The 15768-nt window shown below is 45.9% G+C and overlaps 1 protein-coding gene across 1 annotated transcript in view; it reads right to left on the bottom strand.

Moving 5' to 3' along the window:
- Window positions 1–15413, bottom strand: part of Rhoj (ras homolog family member J) — an 85100-nt gene extending 69687 nt beyond the window's left edge. Inside the window, exon 1 of the mRNA XM_028857998.2 lies at window positions 14477–15413. Coding sequence (XP_028713831.1) covers window positions 14477–14654 — 178 coding nt within the window. The 5' untranslated portion in view covers window positions 14655–15413. The remainder of the gene's footprint in view (window positions 1–14476) is intronic.
- Between the last annotated feature and the right edge of the window lie 355 nt (window positions 15414–15768).

Below are 15768 nucleotides of genomic sequence, written 5' to 3'. Positions count from 1 at the left end.
TGTGCCATTTTGTCTCCTCTCTATCCAGAGGCAGGTCTTTGTCCCCCCTCTCTGGGACAAACACCCCTGCCCCCTCTCCCTTGTCCCTTATCTCCTGTCTTTGTCTCTTATTCCATGCCCTTTGTCCCTCGGGGGCAAATAAATCTCCTTTGTGCTGAGAACTTGGTCTTGGGGTCCCTTCACTTATTCCTGCCAAAAATATTGTAAAACTATTTTGTGCTGGCTGTGTGTCTGAAGTGCATATTGTTGTCATTGACCTGAGTAAATTCATGAGATGCTGCTCATCCAAAAGGGGGGAGGGAAGACTATCAGATATGAAGGGAACTGGAAAAAAATAACTGAAGTGTTTCATGATAACAAGGATGGATTTTTCCTGGTCTTCGAGTACACGAAGAGCCGTTATTCTGAGGGTGATAATGAGGTTTTTCTCAATTTCCACTGACCTCAAGGGAGACTAAGTAACTCTGATCTACAGCCTGAGAGATGTGGCTTATCAAAGAGAAGGAGTCTGATGTGAGCTTTATGACGGGAAGACAAGTGGAATAATGGAGCAGACTCTCTGAAGCCAAGCCCAACATGAACACTCAACAGGCTAGCACCCACTCTCGGTCTCTTTTGAAAAGTTAAACATGTTTACTCTTGAAAACTCTTAGGGCTCTTATTTACCAGCTTGAACTATTGCAAATATCACATGGAATTCATTTTACTTGCGCAAAGAAGCATTTAGGGCTCTTAATGTGAGCTAAGCCAGTGTAAGCAGAGGGAGGGAGTCCAGGGGCCAGAGCACAGCCTCTTTTCTCTTCATAGCTCTTGCTTTGACAAGTGCAAAGTGCCCTGTGATTAGTGCAGATAAACGGATCCATCGCATGTCTTGCGAGCACACCGGCTGCAAATTGCTATACTTTTAGCAAATGAGTAACTGCATTTTCTAAGTGTCACTCATAATTCTTAGGAGATTTATCCGTGCTGCACGTTCAGGAGCTGACTTGCTTATTATGTTTCCTCTTAATTAGCCTCGTGATTTGAAAGAAAAGTTATACACCACATTCTTTAACAAACTGAGTCTTCGCCCCCTTTTGCTTCTAGTACATAGCAGCAGAAAAACAGCTAAAAACAAGCCCTTAATACAGCTAGGAAAACCACCATATGCCTAGTTAAAGCACTCAGAACTCACAGCTTTGAAATCTGATCAGAATAAAACATACCGCCCCTCTAAACTAATTTAAAAAAAGTTTTAAACAAGGCCATTCTTTGTGTGCTCATGATACTTAGCGTCTGTCCTCTCAGGGTGTGGGATGGTAAGTTCAGTGTAGAAAACTGTCTTGATGGTCCACTCAGGGTGGCGCATTCAGGGAAGAGCAATGGTTAGGACTGCTGTGGAACTCTTGGCTGTCACTCACTCACTCACTCACTCACTCACTCACTCACTCACTCACTCGCTAGGTGTCTGGGTAGCTGCTGCAGCTTCATGACAGGCGCTGGGAACATAAGAACTCGCAAAATAGAAAGAACCTAGCCTTCTGCAGGTGTATCTTCTAGGAAGGGAGCATCTTAACAGGATTAAAGGAATAAAGAATATAAAATGCCCAGGAATAAGCCAATAGGTTAACGCAACCTAATCCAGGGCATGTGGCCTTGCTGAGGAGGTAACCATGGGAGAGAGCCGCATCTCACTCTGCCACTTCCTAGCCGCCCGATGAGCTCCTGTTCCCTTGCCCTCAGACGAAGGACACCTCCCACCTAAGATGACATTCAGACAAGACAGCAAGGGTGACGCAGGGCTCCACACACAGGGAAGACTCTGCTACCCAGTATTACCAACTTAGTATTTGATTAATGAACTCTGACCACCACTGCCCGTTTTATCCACTGAGTCTTCTGCTTGGGCCACACATTGTTCTCCAGCCCTAAGATTACACTTTGAGAGCCGGGCGGTGGTGGCGCACGCCTTCAATCCCAGCACTTGGGGAGGCAGAGGCAGGCAGATCTCTGTGAGTTCGAGGCCAGCCCGGTCTACAAAGTAAGTTCCAGGATAGCCAGGGTTGCTACCCAGTGAAACCCTGTCTCTAAAAACAACAAAAAGGAAAACAAAACAAGAACAAAAAAGAACCCACTTTGAGGACTGAGCCACCAGCTTGTATTAAGAGAGCCTGAGAGGCTGCAGGGGAAGGCTTGGTTGCCTCAGCAGGATTGCCTGTCAACTGGGCTGTCCTGATAAGGACAGGGAATTCCAGTAAGAGAACTCCGGCCTCTCCCACAATTTACACGCTCTCTCTCTTTTCAGGCAGATGTTAGCTTATTGGGAAGACTTTTGGACTCAGAAAAAATAGTTCTGGAGGAGGATTTCCACCCTCCTTCCCCCAAATGCTAGGTCAAAGCATGAAGCAGAGCAGCAGGGTTTGCAGCAGAGAAACAGATGTTTACTGTTCATTTCATAATCACAGGGCTGCATGGACATGGAGCAACAATAATCCTTCCCAGACAGAGCTGCACCCGCACCACCCCAGGACCCCGGTGTTCTCTCTTACTGCTTCCCACGGGAGGAAGAGTTCCCCAGCTCCCCTTAGTGCTCCCCCAAGGCCCCACAGTCCTCTTACTGATTTGGTCTACAGGCAGCAGCCTCAGGGAAAAGAATCCATGGTTGGGCAGCTTTGTAGATTGTGCCCAAGTGCCAGGTTTCCCAGCAGCTGGCACATAGCATACCCAGGTTGGCTGGGTTCTGACTCTTCTCAGTCTCTCCTCCCAGCCTCAGAGCCTTCTAGGCCTCCTTTCACAAGGCCTCTCTCAGCGCATCTGTGACCTTTCTGTGTGCGGGTCTCTGTCTCAGCCTTGGGGATGGTTGTTTCTTTCAAGATCACGATTTAGGAGTTTTCTAGCTGTTTCCGAGAGACTCCAAACTCCCCTTGTATTTCACACGATCTGATAGAAACTCCCAAGCCAGAAAATTATATGTGTATCTGTTTGTAAATTGCTTTATTGATTGATTGATGGTTGACTAGGAAATTGCTCCTTCTGGCTTGATTTATCGGCGTCTCCATTAGTATAAAGGAAGGTTTACTGAACTTGATAAATCGGATAAACTTGAGGGACTAGGGCCGTAGCTGCTGATGAAATGCCTGCTGTGTAAGCGCATGGACCTGAGTTCGGATCCCCAGAACTCACACTGAAAGCAGATATGGTGGTGCGTGCCTGTAACCTTAGCCCGCTCCCTCACACGAGTGTGCACGCACAGAAACACATGCATGCATGCGTGGTCACACATGAAAATGACATTAGTTGAACATAAAGTTCAACCCTGAGTGTGTGTTGTTCCAATAGTTTTGAAGTACGACACAGGAGTTTCACAGGTATTGTCTAATGCCTGGACTGCTTATAGAAATTCATGTTCACAGTTCCATTTCCTAGTTTTGCAGCCTTGGCTTGGACCCATATTTTAATTTTTACAAGAATCTTTTTGTGTGTGTTACAAGAATCTTTACGTGTGTATGTGTGTGTGTGTGCTGTTTGTGTTCATGCGTGGTGTGTAGTGTGTGTGGGGGCATATGTAGGGTCTGGGGATAACCTTGGGTATCTGTCCTCACCCTCCATCTTGTTTGGAGGCAAGGGCTCTTGCTGTTGTTGCCTGTGCAGGCCAGCTGGTCCTTGAGTTCCTGTGCTTTCCTGTGTCCTTTACACAGCAAGACACTTCAAGCAAAGGGAAACCAGTAGGTTGGGGAGGTGGCCCAGATGGTAAGTGCTAGCTGAGCATGCACAGGGACCTGAGTTCTGTCATCACCACCCACCTGAAAAGACAGGTGTGCTCTTGGAATCCAGTGCTGAGGAGGGAGAGATGGGAGGGACTTTGGAGCGTGATGGCCAGCCAGGCTAGCCTGACCAGTGAGCACCAGGACCCAGAGAGAGACTCTGTCTCAAACAAGGTGAATGATGCCTGAGGATGACAGAGGAGTTTGCCTTTTGACCTTCACATATATATGCACACACACACACACACACACACAGAGAGAGAGAGAGAAACCTTAATATATATTATTTTTAAAAATCAGAGATTTATAGAAAACATGTTAAAGACCTCATAGAGTTAAAAAGTTTCATTATTTCTGGGCCCCAGAGACAGAAGATACAGTTTAAAAAGAATGTTGATCTGGAAGATGGCTCAGCCCCATGCCATCAAATCTGATGGCCTGAGTTTCATTCCTGGGATCCTCATGGTGGAAGGAGAGAACTGACTAGGAAAGTTGTCTTCTGACCTCCACATGAACACCCTGCCATGGGTGCCCCAATCCATGAGGAAGTATTAAGAAAAAGAATCTGAGCGGCAGATGTTCATGGAGCTTTTTACTAAATCAGAATTGTCTCTGAACGTTGGATAGGGTCTGAGTGTCACACTCCTGTCTAAGCTACCTCCCATGGCCTCAGAATCTATTGCTTGTCTGAGAACCAAGGAAGCACATGATACAACATACTTCATGAGACTGTCCAGGGAAGACATTCTTTGGTCCCGACATGATGACTGGTTCAGGAACTAACCGGAAACCTTGGCATTTAACCTATTCATGCTTCTAAACTCTCAACTAAGCATCCCAGAGGACAGTCAAGAAGTCAGCTGAGACATTTCTGCTACCCCCCCCCCAAAGTCATAATTCCATGAGGCTCAGTTTAGATGTGGGTCATGAGGGACGATAGACAAGGAAGAAGAACCTTCTGGAACCCCAGGCCAGGGAAGCTAAGAATAATTCTCAAAGTTTTTCTTAACCAACAGTATCAGGGTCATCCTAAGGCCCTTCCTTACAGCTGGTGCAGGGGGACTTCCTTGTGATTTTCACAAGGTTCCATTATTCTATTTTTGTCTCTCTTCTCCTCCTTCTGAAAAGGGGTTGAATATTTTGGACACCCTCTTTCTGTTCTACCGTGGTAGCAGAGATAGTTAGAAAACCAGGTTAGAGAATTGGCTTTTTTTGGACCATGAGGAACCATGTTTGAGTCATATTGAGAGGGCTATGAATCACCTCTTGATGCTGGACCTTGGCATGGTGGTATTGACACAGGGGACTCTGGGTGGGCTATCTGGGGAAAAGGTTAAGTTTGCTTTATGTAAGAGGAAAAGTATGTAAAAATATTTGGTGGCTGGAAAGAAGCAGGAAGAGGTTGCTAATTTCAACCAAAATATGTTCTTCTTTGTTCTGGGAACAGAAGTGGGCTTTTCCCAAGGCTCCCCTAGACTGTAGGTGGCATGTGACTACATCATCTTCTATGGAGAATGATAGGAAATGACATCTGTCACTTCCAGGGCGTGTCTCTAAATATTTCCATTCAAGCTGCCTCATTCTCCTTCTCATTGAGATGTCGATGGCTAAGGGATCCTAGAATGCGTCAAAGTCACAGAATGGCAGCATCTTGAGGTGTTAGGTTATTGCGTGGAGGAAAGCATCTCTTCTGACTTGAACACTGGACCAGGAACGTAACAGCATCAAAGGATCTCCTCCACAAGTTAACATTTCTGTCTATTTGCTGTTGCAAGCTTAGCATAGCACACCCTAACTAATGATGGCTTTTGGTTAATGTCACTAACTGATCTGTTGACTAATACTGCTCACTATTCCATTGTCTCCCCTTACTCCTTTATAAGCAATTTAACCTTTAAAAAATGCTTAATTTTTATTATCAAAATGGAGAAAATGGTAGCATCTCGTTAGGGTGACTGTGAAGAGGCATGGGTTAATGTATGAAGATACTTGGACTATGCCTGAATCATAGCACTGATGATATTAGAATATTGCTCTTCTTGTTGTGGTCACACATCTCAGTGTCATTTCAGCTTTATTATTAATGCTACCATTCTGCCTGGAGGGGGCATAAATGAAACTGACCGCGTGACTGGGAATGAATACCGTGGCTGCGTTGTGAACCTGGACAAATCCTAAGTTGTTGTGGAATATTTATCTATGTAAAGATGTGTAACATCTGTTTAGGCTGCAGAATATTACCCTAACTATGTAAAGGTGTACTACACTCATTTATGCTGCATTTGTTTAATGATGTAAGGATGTGTGTTTAATTATGTAAAGATGTGTTGCATTTGTTTCACCTTGCCTGCCTAAGGCACCTGATTGGTCTACTAAAAAGCTGAATGGCTAATAGCAGGAGAGGAATAGGCAAGGTGAATGAATAGGAGGAGAAATCTTGGCTTGGAAGAAAAAGAAAGAGAGGGAGAGGAAGAGAAGGAGAAGAGAATAAGGAGAAAGAGAGGGACATGCCCGGGGCCAGAAGGCAGGCAGCTGCCAGACAGACAGACATAGAGACAACAGGAAAGTAAGACATACAGAAAGGAAGAAAGGTGAAAAGCCCCAAGGCAAAAGGTAGATAAAGAGAAACAGGTTAATTTAAGTTGAAAGAGCTAGCCAGAAATGAGCCTAAGCTAAGGCCAAGCATTCATAACTAATAAGTCTCTGTGTCATGATTTGGGAACTGGTTGGTGCCCCCAAAAGAAAAAGCCTGGTACACTAAGAGACTATGCATGAACCACATCCTTTTCTTTTGTCAGATCTGGGTGCAGATAACAAGTAGGTGGACTTCAGAGTGTTCCAGGCAGTGCCAGGATACTCTGGGACTTGGAGTTGGACCACATTGAATTAATGGTGGGATCTATCCTGACTCTGTTTGTAGAAAAGTATTTGGCCTCTGTTAGCTACCCTAAAAGGTGTCATGGATGTATATGTGGCAAAGTAAATCTGTAGGCCAGATGAGAGTCTGCCTCTTTGCAGAGAGATTGGGATCCTCACAACCTGGAGCTTATGCTCAAGACCAACACACGAGCCAGGTTCTCTGTGGCTTTGTTCCCACCATCCTGAGGGGTTTCATGCTTGCTTCCCACTGTCACCCTGCCTTTGCAGAAAAAGGCAACATAGTCAGAAACAGAGTCAGCCAATGTCTGGAGTCGCCTCAGACTTGTTTGCTCTTGACCACTCAAGAAGGAGAGATGAACGATGCTGCAGAATCTACCCTACCCGGCTTCAGTGGACAGTCATGTGATCATATTTGGGAAGCATTTCCTAGCCTGCACAGTAAAGGGAGCCCAGCTGTGTAGATCCAGGAGCCTGCTGGGAGGAAGCCTGCCCACCTCAGCCTGGCTCGGCTGCTGCCCTTGGTGTGTTGCTGGCAAATGCTGGTATGTAGGACTACCATGGGTGACAGATGCAGGTTCCAAGCCTGGAGCCGGTGTTTCTAACATTATACTGGCCACAAATTTAACCTTTTCTGTCTTGCCTGCTTCCACAGTTTGCTGTCTCTGCAGTAGAGTTTGGTGTTCTGAGTGCAATTTCCATTCCAGGCTTCTCTGAGAGAGCTGGTCTCCTGTCTCAGTGTGGACTGTGGGAAGACACACATGCCTGATTTCTGTTACTGCACCTTGGGTAAGGCAGCCCAGAGTCCGGAAGAAGGTATTACATACATGTTGTACTGCTTGACGATGGGCTAGAGGAGATGGAATATTGACAGCTTTAGATATCTGAGTGCCGTTAATTGTGTCAGGAGGGACCAAATGATCAATGCATTCGATCAGCCCATTCTTGTCTTCTCTGTCACAACTACCATGTATACTTTCGTCTGAGGGTAAGAACCCCGTGATTCCTATGTGCAATGGCACACGTGCCTGGAATGTGTCTGCACTTGCCTCCAACTTCCCAGCACACAAAAATAAAAAATAATAAATAAACAAATAAATGAATGAATGAATAAATAAACAAACAAATGAATGAATAAATAAATAAATAAATGAAAACAAAACAAAACAAAACAAAACCAAACCCAGCCACCCTCTGATCTCCAATCTCCTCCCTGGTGCTCCTTTGCAAAGGACTTTTTTATTGTCCTCAGAGTGGCTTCCCTGCCTGCTATGGTCTGCCAAAAACCCAGCAAAGCGAAAGTAGCAATTCACTTGTATCAGCCTTTCTAGCTGCCTTCCAAGCCCACTGAAAGCAGGGTCCGTGTCCAGGTGGGCTTGTGCCGCACGTGAAGGGCCCAGCTTGCTGCTTGAGAAGTCAGTACTCTTCTGTGGAATGACTTAATGGCCTCCCCGGTTCAGCCTGGGGTTGACGTTAGTGGTGCCATTTGGTCCCTATTCTAGGCGGAGTTTTCTGGCATCAGAAAACTGGCGAGAGGCCCCATGTGTCCATGTCTTAATAAGGAAGGGTGTTCAAGGGCATCCGTAAGTAATTTGAGGTGAAGTCAAAGATGTATTTGAATTTTGCCCCATTTGTCTGTGTAGAGATTTTTAAAACCTTTAGAGTGACAGGAACATGTTTTGTTATCTATAGGGACCTCTTCCAACCTTACCTGAGTTTATACTGATGAGGCGACACTTGGCAGGGTCCCCAGAGAGTTTTACAAAGGGATTGGTCACCAGAAGAACTAACTACAGGATAAAATGGCTGTGCTAAAGTCAGAAGATAATTTTCTTTTGTAAAATAAATTTCAGCTGCTTATCTAAACAAAAAAAAACAAAACAAAACCAAACAAAAAACCTGTTGATTTATGTCATAATCTCTTGAAAGTTGCTTTAGGTTTGTTTTCTTGCCATTTCCAAGGAATGAACCATTCCTTCTTTAGGTGCCTGTAAGTGTTTTCATAAAGAGCAAAAGAGACACTACTGAATATATTTTCCCATATAGACAGAATTATGTTATAAGTCTTTATTTTTATGGTGTCTGGATCATACTCAGAAGCTTATTTCTGATAGACAAGCACTCTACTGTGGAGCTACATCCCTAGCCCCTGTAGAAACTATTTGTAGGGCTGACACTTTGTTTTTATTTAGTTTATCATTTCCCTCCACTGTTCTAGCTGTTATGGCTGCCTCTGAACCTACCTTGGGCCAACTGTCATTCAATTTGGTGGAAAAAGTTAGAACCAGCTTTCAGTTCTCTGTGGAAACAACTTCCTTTTGTATCTCACACGGCTGATAGAATAACTGGGTTTCCCTCTTTTCCATGAATTGTGCTAACTTCCGGCACAGGCGGCCTGGGTTTGCGAGCACTGGCTTAAAGTGACTTCCCAAATGGAAGGGCTTCTGATGAGAGAGCCCTAGGTGGGAAGATTGGGACAGAGCATGATGCCAATGGTGAAGTGGAGGTGTGTGGAGACATGCTTCAGCTGGAGTTGGCTTATTTCACACAACCACATACCTCATCATACAAACCACACACACTACCCAACTTAGCACACAACCCATCCAAACTCAGATGGAAGTCTTATTCTGATGCCATAGGCCATGCAAAATGTTAATGGAGGGGAATATTTTTATCAGCATGGGGTTGGTCACAAGACTGAAGAGTGGAAAGGTATGTTCTTGTTGTATGCTAAACTCAACAGCCCAGAGGCTGTGCAGGCATTTTAAGACACCCCTGGATGGCTTAGGAGGCGAGGCCCAGGGGTTCTTTATTAGGCAGCCTCATAGCAAACAGCATTGGCCCTTTCTACCTTTATCCTGTCGCCCCTGCTCTGCGGTCCTAACCCTCAGTGAAACTTGGGTTATTTTTGAACATGCTCTGTTTATAAGAAGTACAACTATTTGAGTGGGTTACACCAAAGTTAGGCTAGCTTTGGAATGTAATTCAGATGGAGAAAATCAAGTGACATTTACACACTGTAGGGTGACATTATTTGGTAGTTGTCACGCTGTCCACCAAGGTCAAGACAATTATTACTATATCATAGCTATTGGAGCAGAGATGATTATCTAAAATGTTAAAAGATAGAATATACCTAAAAGTAGTTTTGTACGTTCATTCTTAAATGTATATTGGACCAGCAATTTTTTTTATGTATTTGTCAGAGAGTTTTATTTGTTCCAGTACTTGGGATCAAAACTAGGGCTTGTGCATGGGAGGGAAGGCTTCTACCACAGAACTGTGCCTTTAGCTCTGTTCACCAAAGTTTTAGTGGACCAGGGATGACTCAAATATCGGAGAGACCAAGATGGTGCCTGCCCTGAATTAGTTCACTCAATGATTGTCTACTGAAAGTCTAATATGTGCCAGGCTCTGTTTTGAGAACCGGAGGATGCTTGTGGTGGTTTGAAAGAAAATGGCCCCCAAAGGGAGTGGCACTATTAGGAGATGTGACCTTGGTGGAGTAGGTGTGGTCTTGTTGGAGGAAGTGTGTCACTGTTGGGGTGGACTTCGAGGTCCCATGTATGTTCAAGATACCACCCAGTATCTGAGACCATTTCCTGTTGTCTGCACAAGATGTAGAACTCTCAGTTACCTCTTCAGCACCATGTCTGCCTGAAGGCCACCATGTCCCATGGTGTCACTGTGATGATAATGGCCTAAACTTCTGAAAATGCAAGCTACCCCAATGAAATGTTTTTCCTTTATAAGAGTTGCTGTGGTCATGGTGACTAAGACATCAGTCAGCAAACATACAATGTCGTGTGGTGTTAAATCTGGCAAAGGAAGTTATCACAGAATAAGGTCAGAGTCACGTGTGTAGATGTGTGTTTGCGCATGTGCACGTGCAAGTGTGGGTTTTTGTGAGCACACAGGCCTAGAGACATGGATTAAATTTTGTGGCCAATCAATGCTAGGTCAGTCGAGGGGTGTGGTGTTAGGGCAGGGTAAGAGCGAATGCCGGGTATTCAAGGAGTCTTCCAGAAGAAACAGCAAGAAGGCTGCTCTGGTTATAGCAGTGTTAGAAGACAAGAGGGACAAAGCCATACAGCACCTTGCACACGACCTTGGTACTTGTACAAAGGAAGAGTGTGAGCATGGAAGGAAGGGGCCGAGGGGTTGAGATTGTGGATGGTCCCCCGCCAGCTGGGTGGAGACACGAACCAGGACAGGTTTTGAAGCAGGGAGTTGGGAGGCCATTATGGTAGTGTGGGTGACAGATGATGGTGGTGTGGATAGGAGAAAAGGCAATCAGGTGGTGGCAGGTGGCCAGGTTTGGTTCCTGGTGCACTGTGAAGGCCAAGCTCATTTGTAGGGACAAGGGATAGTGACTGATGGTTGAATGGAGAGGGAGGAGGATGGTTTCAAAGGAAGAACGGAGTCACAGGTTACCCTGGTGTTTGTTCTCAGCCACTGGGCAGAAGCCTTCTGCGGACAAGGGATGTGGAAGAGCAGATGGGAAAATCAGAAAGAAAACATTGGCTGGAGATGCCATTAGATCTATAAACAGAGTGGGGCAGTTGCATAGACGGGTGCTCTGAGGCTTGGCGGCGGGGACAGATATAAATATGAAATTGGTAGTCTATCAATGACGGCGTAAGCTGTGAAACCAAATTCTAACACCGGGTCCTGAGGCTAACTAGAGAAGGGAACCAAGGGACTGACCACTGAACCACTCAGCCCTTGGACGATGGGGGGTGTGTGCAGGGGAGGTGGAGAGAGTTGCTGCAGAAACAGGAGGAGATATTCCAGAAACAAAGCTAAGAATGTGTTTTAAGGCGAGTCTGGAACCATCAAAGCCTCTACAGAGCGAGACGCCAGCTGGACACGGCAAGGGATAACCTTCCTTTAAGGAGAGTCACAGCACAGAGCCAGTTAGGGGTGGCCATAAAGAAACTCATAAATCATGACAGGATGGGGCAGGCTGTGCCCTAGAAAGGCAAACACATTTCGAGAGGTGGACTGGACACAGATCAAGGAACCCTCCTCAGGAAGTTCAGGAAAGCCACATAGAGTTGGTGTACTTTTGGAGTCTGGTAGTTTGGAAGGACAGGCAAATAAATTAGGAGTAATAAAACTTCAACTTTCCCCCCAGCTTTTTCTGTCTTCTGATGTTACTTACGTGAAGCTGGTGTTTCACCTCTTAAGTTAACATCCCATTTCCTACTGTAGCCAGGCAGGGCTGTCAGTTCTGAGCTCCACGGTAGCTATTTTATAAGGATAATAATACACTCTATCCCGCCCTCTCCTCTTATGACAGCATACTCTTGGAATCACATTCCCCCTGTTGCAGTTCTTATCTTTTAATAACATTTTCATTTGATTTCATCATGGTGTGCAGAGGCGTTGATATGATGCCTGACCCCACATTGTGTGTTGGGCACTAAGAACTTTACACACATGAATTCATTTTGCTTCCAAAGATGATTCAAATACCTTTATTGTCCCCATTATTACCATTATGAATGGATGCACAGAGAGGGTAAGTAGCTTTCTCAAGGCCACAGAGTAATGAAAACCACAGAATTAGAATTGGATCATGAGATATGGCTGTATACTGTCCTTATCCCTACATACATACTCTCCCAGATGGACCATCATTAGTGAGCCACCTTCAAGAGACAGGCTGTCCTTGACTTCAAGGCCACTTTTCTAAAGACACAGCATCTGTGTTTCCTGTTGCCATATCAGAGTGGGCCAGTAGGACTCAGGGGACTGAAAACTGGATCCAGATGGGGAAGGGGGCCTTTGCTTATATTTTAGAGTTGATATGCTCCCTGGTGGCCACCTACAGGCCGATGCACAGCCAGAGCAAGAATGAGCAGGGTGGAGTCTTTAGGATGGAGATCAGCACTTTGTGAGTCTCTGGTGTGAGTGTGGTTCACACCCTTCTTTCCCTTTTAACCACATGGCCAGCAAATGAGACAATCCCATATGAAAGAAGTACACAGCATAAACCGAGGTGACTGTGTTCAGGACTGTCTATCATCTGCAAAGAACTGCTTTGTGTTTAGGGGATTCCTTGGGAACTAAAACAATCCAGTGTAGTTCATGAAAACCCAAATATTAAAACTGCTTTGAGAGGTTTTGGTGATCAAACACTTAGTCATTGTGCATATAATTGAAATATAAAATAACTCAAAGTCTAGCTGGTTTGACCTCTAGTTTTTTTTTTTTTTTTTTTTTTTTTTTTCTTAATAGGCTAACTTCATTTCCAAAGATGGTTTTGTCTTTCTTGCCAACAAGAAAGACTGTATGTAATTGGCTCACACAAGGGATGGATATTTGGAGACATAATTTCCCAGGAATTAGAGGCCTTTCCTTTAGTAGATTTTCAGTTCCATCTTTGATCAGAAAGCTCCAGAAATAAAGTACTGTCCACATTCCTTTCTAGCATCAAGAACACATAGGAGAAAATAACTTCTGCTACAGTGTTTTTGGGACCAGAATTAGAGTCCCCCACTCAAGGTACATAGCCCTATATTTTACATTTCCCCCTCTCAAGATAAACGTCTGTTTTTATCTTTGTCTCATTCTCATTAAAAAGTTCTTCCCTGGCCATAGCCAGTACATTTTCAGAAAAGCTCAGAAAATTTGGTGTTAGAATTTGCAGGGAATTTCTACAAATATAAAAAACTTGTTAGGAAATGGACCCCCCTCCCTGGCAGTGAATCTCTCCCCTGACCGCTGTATACCACTGTTGCAGATACGCACTTAAAAGGAAGGGATGATGGAGGTGACTTGGGTGCTCTGGAGAAGCGGCTACTTCCTCCGGAGGGAGGATTTCAAATGGTCACAGAGCAGACTCGGCTGGCTTCCTGTGGGCCGCTTCCTTCATACTGATCCTGATCTCGAGCTAAGGTGAAGAGAGAGGAATTTTCCTCCCACCAGACCCCAGATCCCTGATAACTCACTAGTGATGGTGGTGTTCAGAAGATGTTGTAAAACCGAGGCCACAGTGAGCAGAGAGAAACACACCGGTTCCTGTACGGAAAGCTTACGGGTCACAGCCAAGATGGGAAACAGGGCAGGCTGCTGACCCAACTCCCACAAGCTTTCAGGCACTCAAAAGCAAGCCCAAAGTCCCCTGAAAGAATTAAGTGGCGACCACAGCATGGGAACATGGTTTAAAATAGTTCATACTCAAATTTGTCTTTTCAGGGCATACTCGAAAATGATTTTATTTGCATTTGAATTTTTTTTTTTACTCTTCAAAACCTAGCAATCTTTTACTTAACTTCCCCCACTCAATATTGAAAAGCTTGGGATACCTTTCCCCTCACCTACCACCCCAGAAGAGAGAAAGTACAAAATTTAAGCCCCAAGTAATCCAGAAAAAGAGAATGTTTTAGTGGCTGGTTTTCTTAGCATTTTCGTTTATGACTAGCCTGAAGGAGTAGTAGATAATGTGTAGAGAGTAGAGCCTTCTTCCCACGTGTCCAGTCGTGATTTTTTTAAAATGGAAATTTATGCAATTACACTACTCTAAAAAAAAAAAAAAAAAAAAAAAAAAGTCATCGTAAAAAGTTTAGGAAAGTTTAGAGCAAAAATGTTGAGAACAATTTCTGGCCCCGAGGTCCGGGGGATATTTTCCAGGATTACGCATTTGCTTCAAGCAGGGAAGCCGGTGCCATGTAAATCCATGCACAGGTTCTCCCCAGGATCCTGGCACCCTTCTTGGCTGAGTTAACCTGGTGCCTGCCAGGCCCACATCTGGCTCTGACTTTCGGGGTAAGCCAGGCCCCTCTGAACGTGTGCCCCCATGCCCAAACCGCTCATCTAGATCAAGTTGGTTCCCCGCTTTTTCCTACCTGCATAGTGGTCAAACACAGTGGGCACGTACTCCTCCGGGAAGGCGTCGTTGGCGTAGCTCATCAGCAGGCAGGTCTTCCCCACCGCGCCGTCCCCGACCACCACGCACTTGAGGATCCTGTTCTCGTCGCGCCCACCGCAGCCGCAGCTGCTGTCAGTGCCCTCTCTGTAGCTCATGTTGGCGGCTCCAGCTGCTGCTGCTGCTGCTGCTGCTGCTGCTGCTGCTGCGGCTGGGGCTTCTGCAGCGCATGGAGCGGTGGGACCGGCCCCAGGCTGGAGCTCAGGCGGCCTGACGGTGGCTGGGCTGGCTCGCCCAGGCACGGCCCAGACACACACAAGCCCCGCCGCTCACCATGCTGGAAGAGAAAGGTAGCACACTCTTGGCAGGAGGGATGACAAAGGTCTGTCCCTTTTCCCCCAGTGGCTGGAGTTAAGGCGTTCTCATTTGCACAGACTTGCCGGGACTTCCTGGCAGTCTCGAAATTTCAGCAGCCTGTGAGAGTCTCACTCTGCCCTCCCCATCCCCAGCCTGGCTGATGACACGGTGGGATTTGGATAACTCCTGCCTGGTTTTCCACCACACAGCTAACATGGAGGAGAGCAGGGCTTTTAAACGGAGTTTCCCCCCTCGCTTCCTCCGGCTTGCCGAGCGTCAGGAAATCGTGGGCTTCCTGCTGCATTCCATATTAGGATCAGTGGGCCGGGAAGGCGGCAACAATGGGGCTCTGTGCGTGTGTTTGTACTTCTGGGGAACCAGGCCAGGACGCAGAGTGGGAAAACACTCTGGGGTCCCGCAGCCGGCTGAAGCCGTCAGACTTCCTGTTTTATCCCCTGCTAGCCAGGCTGCAAGCCTGTGGCTGGGCAGAAGCCAAAGGAGAACGGATGGAACCCGGGGAGCCCTGTCTGCCACAGCAACGGGACAGGACGGGACCGAGTTGGGAGCTTGAGGGAGCTGAGGGAACCACATCAGGGATTGCAGGCTAACACATGACATCATCCATCCCTCCCTGACTCACCAGCTCAAAGCAAGAGGAAAACGACAGTTTTTTCCTTACTTAAACGAGAGACTCAAGTACTTCTTTTCCCTCAATGAGGAAGAAAACCTTCCAGAGTTACACTCTTTCAAAGTGGGGAAACTGTGCGGGTTTTAGGTATACTACGCGCTATCAAGTTTATGAGTCCCCGTTTGAACACAATGCTCAAATATGCATTTCAGAGCCCCCCAAACACCCCCTAAGGTTTTTACACAAAGGAAATCAATCAGACACCCGGCATTTGAAATTTTTCTTAC

Source organism: Peromyscus leucopus, chromosome 14 (genome assembly GCF_004664715.2).
Source record: "Peromyscus leucopus breed LL Stock chromosome 14, UCI_PerLeu_2.1, whole genome shotgun sequence".
Taxonomy (NCBI): domain Eukaryota; kingdom Metazoa; phylum Chordata; class Mammalia; order Rodentia; family Cricetidae; genus Peromyscus; species Peromyscus leucopus.
This window is presented reverse-complemented; position numbering and strand designations above follow the sequence as displayed.